Source organism: Mus caroli, unplaced genomic scaffold (genome assembly GCF_978045245.1).
Source record: "Mus caroli unplaced genomic scaffold, Mus_caroli_1 scaffold_3, whole genome shotgun sequence".
NCBI lineage: Eukaryota > Metazoa > Chordata > Mammalia > Rodentia > Muridae > Mus > Mus caroli.
This window is the reverse complement of record NW_028227258.1, coordinates 37,196,575-37,205,279: the sequence shown is the minus strand read 5'-3', so window position 1 is coordinate 37,205,279 and position 8,705 is coordinate 37,196,575. Positions and strand designations below refer to the sequence as shown.

The 8,705-nt window shown below is 43.7% G+C and overlaps 1 protein-coding gene across 1 annotated transcript; it reads left to right on the top strand.

Annotated features, from left to right (window-relative positions):
- Positions 1 to 7,706: 7,706 nt before the first annotated feature.
- On the top strand, positions 7,707 to 8,021 carry Arln (allregulin). The gene has a single exon (XM_021158909.3). It carries the CDS (start codon positions 7,821 to 7,823, stop codon positions 8,019 to 8,021), a length of 201 nt encoding a protein of 66 aa, XP_021014568.2. The 5' UTR covers positions 7,707 to 7,820.
- The last annotated feature ends 684 nt before the right edge of the window (positions 8,022 to 8,705 follow it).

The window sequence follows — 8,705 nt, the reverse complement described above, 5'->3', positions numbered from 1 at the left end:
TTCAAACCCTCTGAGATTTGTTACCTCTCCATATCTGATATGAGAAATACTGAACTAATTTGGTGTTAGATAACTTTGGCTTATTTTCTAACTAAAACAAAACAAAAAACCAAAAAAACCCAACCCAACAACAAAAACAAACCAAAAGCACCCAACTTCTAGTCATTGACTTTTCCCTAAGAATATGGATAAGTTCAGAGAATCAAGTCATTAGTGATAACATTTTCTAGACATAACTTCTGTAAGTTTATTGAGCACGTATGAGAAGTGCAGTTCTAGTTAACAGTTTACATACACAATTATCACCTTGGCATTCATTTTCTTACTCTAAGTCATGCCAATGTTTTATAGTTTTACATAACTACTGTGCAACCTCATGAGATAAAAATGGGACATGTACCGAATAATCTTCTAGTCTCTGTTCATAGTGACTGCTTCTCTAATATCCTTCATCAACAATCCATTGACACTTTAGCTGATTAGCAGCTAAAGCAGGTTGTGAATTTCAACATCTTTCTTATCACTATCAGTTTAGCTTTGCCCAATTGTAGCTGTTTCTAAACTTTAAATTTACTGAGGCACCTTCTTTATTTTGATATATAATCAAGTGTGGAACTCTAAATATGGGCAAAACTGTGTTCTTGTGGTAGGAGTCTATATGGTGTATATGTGGAAGGAGAAAGGGGGAAGAAATTACATATTTTTGCTCATTTCTGCCCAGGAGTCCAAATACACAAGCCATTATGAAGAATATCAGAGTTCTGTGACAGAGTTTAAAAACTCCACTGATATATTTTTTTAAAGATTTATTTATTATATGTAAGTACACTGTAGCTGTCTCCAGGCACACAAGAAGAGGGCATCAGATCTCATTACAGATGGTTGTGAGCCACCATGTGGATGCTGGGATTTGAACTCTGGACCTCTGGAAGAGCAGTCAGTGCTCTTAACCGCTGAGCCATCTCTCCAGCCTTCCCCTGATGTTTCTGATGTGCTCAGCCAGCACTCCTACTTATCGGGGTGACTACTGCCTCTGCTTATTATGGCTCTCTAGACAGTGCTTGACAATACTGTCTGTAGTCAGAAAGTACTTATTACAGTTAAAGGAGGGAAATAGTTAAGGGTTAAAGATATCAATCAGTGGAAAACTTGCCGAGCAATCTGAATGCTAGGTTTGAGTCTCAGAATTATCCAAAAGGGAGGACCGAATTAATTAATTACTAGTGCTTAGGTAAACCTCTATAGTATCCCCACCAAGACTGACAGATCAGTTGCATCAGATCCTGGGGTATTATTTATTACACTATAATGTTTAAGAAAGATCTGTAAAACGTATGTTTGGCTAGGATTGCTTTAGGCCTAACAGGCTATAACAAAATAAAATTGAATAAATATTAAATGCCTTCCATTTTCAAGGTGTTGTCTGAGGAACTGTAGAAGGCTCCAAGAAGGTCAACTGCCAACTCCCTGCTAAAGGGCAGCCTACAGTCTACAGGAATGACAGCGGACATGAAACAGCTACAAGCCAGGCAAGGGTGTATCCCCTTTGCCAGGAAGGTTAAGGCAGAAATGTTACTAGATGAGGTCTTGTGTGTCTTCTATGACATGAGATACAGGTTCTGTGGCTGTGAATATGGAATTGGGGAAGACGTGGAATAGGGATGGACAAACAGTTTAGCCAGGAAAAGTGTTTGCCTTGCAAACACGGCAACCTAAGTTCAATCTCTAGCCTCCTCCTAAAGGTGGAAGGAAAGAATCGACTTCTCAAAGTTGTCTTTTAGCTCCATCCATGCGGTATGGCATGTACCCCAGCAACACTAGATAAACAAACAAACAAGCCACAAACAAATTAATATTCTTTTGCAAAGACAGAGTAGCAGTAGTGGTAGTGATGAAAATGTTTTCTTGTTTTTTGTTTTAAATCCACTCCAGAAGATTGGAGTAGACTAAAGGGACTGTGTATCTTAGACACCATCTCCTGCCTCCCAGTCTCAAGGCTCTTTACAAAAGGGAAGGAAGTTTCCTCAGAAAGACGTGGCTCTTTTTTTGACTGTTGTAGGTGGCTGCTTTTTCTGTGTGTTGGGTAGGGTTCACTCAGTCCTTCAGGAAGCTCAGTGGACGATTCTCCATTATTGGGTCAGAGAGTTAACACGCATAGTCATGTGAGTCTGAACCTGTGTTATTGCCTAAACAGGACAGGGAATTCTAGGCCAGCCTAACGACATAGCAAGACTCTATCTGAAAAAAACAGAATGAGCTGGGCAGTAGTGGCACATGCCTTTAATCCCAGCACTTTAATACTGAGACACAGGTATGCAGATTTCTGAGTTCAAGGCCAGCCTGGTCTACAGAGTGAGTTCTAGCACAGCCAGGGCTACACAGAGAAACCCTGTCTCAAAAAACAATTCAAAACAAAACCAAAAACCAAAAACAAAACCAAAACAAAAAACCCAGAATGAACAATAAACAAACAAAGAAAAAATAAACTGGCACAAATCAAGCCAATATGCTAGACAAAAATGTTAAAAAATTTTCAGGTTGACTTAGACACAGAGAAATCTGAGGAAAAAAATGATCAAACCAATATACTGTCAAACATGGTTGTTATAGATAGAATGTAGAGAGAGATGATAAGAGCTAAAGGAAAGAAAAACATGCATGCGAGCACGTCCTTTCAATACCTTCTTCCCAAGGAGAAGCATGACAAATTCCGTACATACAGATGAAATAGTTAGACCCTTGGGACTGCAGCAAGGGAAACTATGAGGCCTTACCCGGGTCCCGTGGGGAGGATTTAGACAAACAGTGAGAATCACAGCAGTGTGAAGGGATGGGACGCACTAACCTGAAGAGAGCCTGGTGAAAAAACAGCAGAGTAAAGCGAAGGCAGCAAGCCGCGTGAGGACGGTGGAGATTAATTACTGGATACAGGGTGGGTGCTGTTCACAGTCAGGACATAACAGAGAAGCTAGAATTGACGTAGGACAATTATGCTGCTTACTCTCACACTAAGAACACTATTCCCAATCTGTGAGATAACAAGGATGATAAAATAATAAAAAGAAGTGCCAAAATACGGAGAAATAGTTGTACCAATCAATGGGATTACTGTTGGGAGAGACACTGTGGTGGTTTGAATATGCACGGCCTCCACAAGTTAATATATGTGAAGACCTTGTGACTAGGAAATGGTACTACTTGGGAAGGGGATGGCCTTGTTGCAGGAAGTGTGTCGCTGGGGATGGACTTTGAGGTTTTACAAATAAGAAGTGGAGATGCCAGAAATGTTAATCCCACAGGGTTGTCTCCTTGATGGAGGAAATGTAGACCTGTTTTCCACCCAAAAGGCTGGGAGTGGATGTAGTTAATGACCTGGTGACCTCTGCTGTCTACAGGGCCAGGCCTCGCCAAAGTCCCCCAGAATGTGTATCCTAACCTCTCCTTCCCTAGGCCTTTAGCCTTGTTTCTCAGTCAATAAAACCCACCCTTCAGGGAAGTGTCACATAGAGCCTGCTGACCTCTATGCTACTCAGTCCAGTCAAGGACCATACCAGATCCCAGGCCCTTAAACTAGAGGACCCATCTTCTTGGTAGAAGTCACAAGTACTTTGCAAAAAGAGTTTCCATGCAGTCACGCCTTAAGCTTTCTTGTGCACATGGTATTTGGATAATTGTTACCAGAAAACTTTTTTACAAAATTGTACTGTACTTAAATGTGTATAAAATAAACCATATATTGCCTGGTGTCAGACTCTAGAATCTTACCAGTTGGGCTAAGTCCTGGTGCAGCTGAGTTTTCTTCTACTCTCAGGGGGTTTGTTTCCCTGATGGCAATAGCATTTGCATGGTGTCTATCTCTCTCTGTCTCTCTCTCCCCCTCTCTCCCTACCCCCACACCCCTGCTATCAAGATGCAGCTCTCAGCTATTGCTCCCCCTATGTATGCCACCTCACTCCCCACCACAATGATAAGGAACTGTAAGCCCCTGAAGCTGTAAGCAAGATCCCAGTTAAAATGCTTTCATTTGTAAGAGCTGCTGTGATCAGAGTGACTCCTCCCAGCAACCAAACAGGAACTGGAACAGTGAATAGGAGGAAAAGAAGAAACAGGTGAGAGGTGATTCACTAGCGACCTTAGGAAGGCAGCTGGGTTAGACTCTAGCAGCACTGAAACAATCCAACACACAGAAATGTAGAGGTCCTAAGGTCTGAGGGGGCTGGGGAAATGCAAAAGCCATACAGGACAATATACCTTGATTTCAGAACAGTACTATTCTTGAGTTATTAATTATTATTGTATGTGTACACACACATGCAGGCATGCACACATGCCCATGCATGCTCATGCAAGGGAGGACATGTGGGAATCAGTTCTCTCCTTCCACCTTGGGAGTCATGGGGGTTGAATGCAGGCCCTCAAACTTGGCAGCAAATGTCTTTACCATCTAAGCCATTCCTCGTCTTCTTGGCTTTTAACCAAGTGGCACAGCATTCCTTTAGCAACACACTCTACATTCATTTCTATTATGAGGAGTAGCCAAGAACCAGCCCAGTTAAGTCTGAAATGAAGGATCCGTCAACTGAATTCAACATAAACGCCCCTGTCTATCTGCAATAATTACTATCCCACAGAAACAATGCTTCCACACGGGTACCAATCACTTAGCGCCCAGGCGTGCCCTATCCTCCCTGCATAGATCAAGGAAACCAACACCTCCACAGGCAGGAAGCACAACTCAGTACCAGGGATACTTGGAAACATTTCAGAGTTTTTTTTTCCCCTGATGTCAGGCTACTTCCATTTTAATAAATTCAAGTTTTCTCAGTCCTATTTCAATAATTAGAAAGTGGTCTTACCTTGCCAGTGGACCTATGATCTACCTCTGAAAGAATCAAGAGTTCCATTTATTTTTCTTAAGTACTGTAAACACTCAATGTTCATTCGATGCAGGGAACTTCTAACCCACAAAGGGAGAGAAATCTGCTACAGCACACTGCTGAAGCCTGCTCCCCCAGCATAGCCCTAGCCTTTTTGTTCCATGCATGCCAGTTATTGATGCAGAAAAATAGCATAGCTCAGAGCAGGGTCATGCTGCCCACATACCATGCAACGTTCTGTATTTTCTTAAGATTTTTTTTTTTAATCTTAAGAAATTCTACAATCATAAGGTCCAATGAGAACAAAGCTTAGGACCAACCAGAACAAAGGTTGGTTAGAACTGTTCTGTCTAGACAGCCAAAGTAGCCTGAGTCAGAGCCGACCTCCCTGCCATGCTGTGTATGTGTTTACTGTTTCTCTTTTTCTCTTTCCATTATAAGCTGGCCCTTGTAAGGTCCAGTCTTAGCTCCCGAGTGGAGGCTTCAACCCTGATCAATCAGTCTTGGGGGTGTGTGTTCAATAAACTATTCTTGCTTAACTGAGACTGGAGTCTGAGTGGTTTGTGTGGAGAGCTTTGATCCTTAACACACAATCTGATTAATCCCCAGGAAATGGCTCTCATTCTTGCAACCTACAAGGCAAAGGATACAGGGTGCTTCTTTACAGCTGCACGCTATCGTTGTCTGTATGACCTAATAGTGAACTGAAGCCCAGTTAGCTAGCTGACACAACAACAGCATTAAGATATTGAAATTAAAGTTCACTTTTTGGTTATTTTAGTAACCTTAGAGAATTTGTTATTTTTCCCTAATTTTCTAAATCCATAACCAACTTTCGTATTGTCCATGCAAAAACTACAGCTCTCATCTTAAAAGAAAGAAACAGTTTATTCAGGAGCCACCCTGAATGGCCATGGGGACACAGACATAGGTTACCCAATTTCATATTCCCACATGGAAACAGTTTCATGAAGTTTTTATTTGTTTTTGTTTTTTTGAGACAGGGTTTCTCTGTGTAGCCCTGGCTGTCCTGGAACTCACTTTGTAGACCAGGCTGGCCTCGAACTCAGAAATCCTCCTGCCTCTGCCTCCCGAGTGCTGGGATTAAAGGCGTGCGCCACCATGCCCGGCATTCATGAAGTTTTAAAAATCGCTTCACAGAACCAAGAAAGTAATAAAACATGGCAAGCCCAAAATACATTGGTGGGTCCATTAGAGAGGCTGATTTAGGAAAGGAGAAAGCTTTTCTATAAGCCCAAGATGCTATCAGGGCTATATGGTTGGTATAAGTTAGTGGGCTGCTAAGTTAGTAGACTCCAACAGGCTTTTATCTAATGGTTACAGGACATTCTGACATAGAGTTGAGTGGCTTATTAAAATACTCCCATGAAATTCCTATGTTAATTCCACGCTTCACCTTATCTGAGCCTGAAAGAACCTAGTGGGGAACCCCCCACCCAACTCCCGATTCAGCGTGCACCCAAGAATCACGAATAGAACACAACACCTTGATGTAACAACACGAGGTATTTTAATGGCAGAGCTCCGGGTCGAAACGTATCTCACACAGGAGACAGTGGATTCGACCACGAGGCTTGGAAGCTAGGGGTTTTTATAGAAAAGGAGTGGGGCTGGGGGAGGAATTGGCGCGGTTTCACATGATTGGTCCATTTAAACATCAGCAGCCTGAGGTCAGAGGGGTGGGAGATAGGGAGGCGATGGGCCTGCCCGGGCATGTCCTGGTCTGTTCTGCTATGTTCTCAGCCCCAGGTTTCAAAGCTCACAAACAACTCTTTGGGCTATTTGACATACATTACATGAATCACAGGTCTCAAGTTTTATTTCCTTTCAAGCCTTCTGAAAATTCGTGACTGTAATTGTGACGTTGATGAGACAGGCTAATTCCATGACAGACTTCAAATTGGCAGTTCAGGGGATTAGGCCTAAAATTCTAGGCTTCAGGCAGCTAGTCAGAAAATGCCCTACCATCAGAAACGACCCCCCCCCCCCCACCAAAAAAAAAAAAAAAAAAAAAAAAAAAAACAACCTGGCCTGAAGTAAGGACAATGGGTTTTCAGCCCTCACACCCTGGTAATAGTTTCAGAATGTCCTTAAGAGAGAGTAGATAAGGCCACCTACCAGGCAAGTTTCCCAAACATGTAAGAAACCAAAAGGTTTACGTGTATTGGAGAGATGATTCTACGGGGTCTGCCAATCTTTTTACATCGCCACACAATGTTGCCGTCTTCAAAGTTAATATCAGAGAATCTCACGATCTAGTTTTTTTAAGGAAGAAAGAAAGGAAGGAAGGAAGGAAGGAAGGAAGGAAGGAAGGAAGGAAGGAAGGAAGAAGGAAAAACATCCTCCCATACGCTCATGTTTATAAAAAGACTACTTTTGTGGGTGGGCAAGGCTGGAACCCTTTGAGGCGGTTCCTGAAGTTCTGGCGTCATCTCAGAGAAAAGGAGTTGAGACAGTTTTCGTCCCAGGAACCGGGAGAACCAGTAATGCACTCTGCAAAGCAGCGTGTGAGCTACGTGAGATAGCGCACCTGCACCTTAGAAGCCACCGCTGAACATCGCAAGGGGACATCCCACCAGGAAGCAATGGGGCGGGGCACAGGGCGCATGCGTGCAGTCGGGGAGGCGGGCAGACGCCTTCGCCGAGTTCTGGGGGCGAGGGAGGGTGGTGGAACAGAGCGCCTGCGCCAAGAACAGCGGGCCCAGCGGAGTCTGCGCGTTCCCGGGAATGCCGAAGAAGGCGAATTCCTAGAAAGGGAGGACGCCTGCGCGCAGTCCGGAAGGCGGGGACGCGGGGGCGGGGCGCGGCGGCGGGGCGGGGCGACTAATCGGTTGGCAGGGCCACCCGGAATTGGTTGCTGGACTGGGCGCGAAGCTATCTTCAGGTTTGGTCTCAGGTGCGCGGAAGTGAAGCGACGCGGAGATGGAGGTGAGCCAAGCGGCGTCTGGTACCGACGGTGTCCGGGAACGGAGGGGCTCGTTCGAAGCTGGAAGGAGGAACCAAGATGAGGCACCTCAGTCCGGGATGAACGGGCTTCCGAAACACTCCTACTGGCTGGATCTCTGGCTCTTCATCCTTTTCGACCTGGCCTTGTTCGTCTTCGTGTACCTCTTGCCCTGGTGAGTATCGTGAGTTGCAGAGTTGAAGAGCTTAGGAAGCTGGCGGCTGCTTCAGTCTTATCGGGGAGAGAGGGAGGGACGGCAGCTAGAGATGGCGGAGTTGGAAGAGCGAAAATGGATTTCCTTGACACCCCAGTGGCAAGAGGAGTGTGGAGAAAACTTGGCTTCCCATATTTGTCTGTTGTTTCATCACCACAAAGGAACTGTTAAGTTTTAGAAACCTATGCCCATAATTAGATCTATCGTAAATAATAAAAATAATTACTAAAAACTAATAAAAATAAAAGTAAATAAATGTCGTAAGTAATAAAAAAAATAGAGCATGACAGGTTAAATGTGATTATATCTAAAGTGATTTGAGTGTTGTGCGCCTGCTTAAAATGCTTAGGCCAAAGCAAGCCTTGCAAACTCAACTTGTCCATAACTTACGCAGATAAACGCGTATTATCTTCCAGAGTGTCCCCAGTCCTACCTCTGTCAAAGAATGGAGTATCTTGGGTTTCTTTGGCTCTCATTTTTTCGGTTTTGTGGCAAATTAGAAGGCAGAGAATGGGGGGTGAAAAGATAAACAGTTTTTTGATAAAAACTCGTTAAGACATTTTGGTATAGACATTTCAAGAACAGTGATTTATTAGTTATTTTTAATGATCTCATTTTCACCTCTGGGTAGAAAATTCATGACTTAATA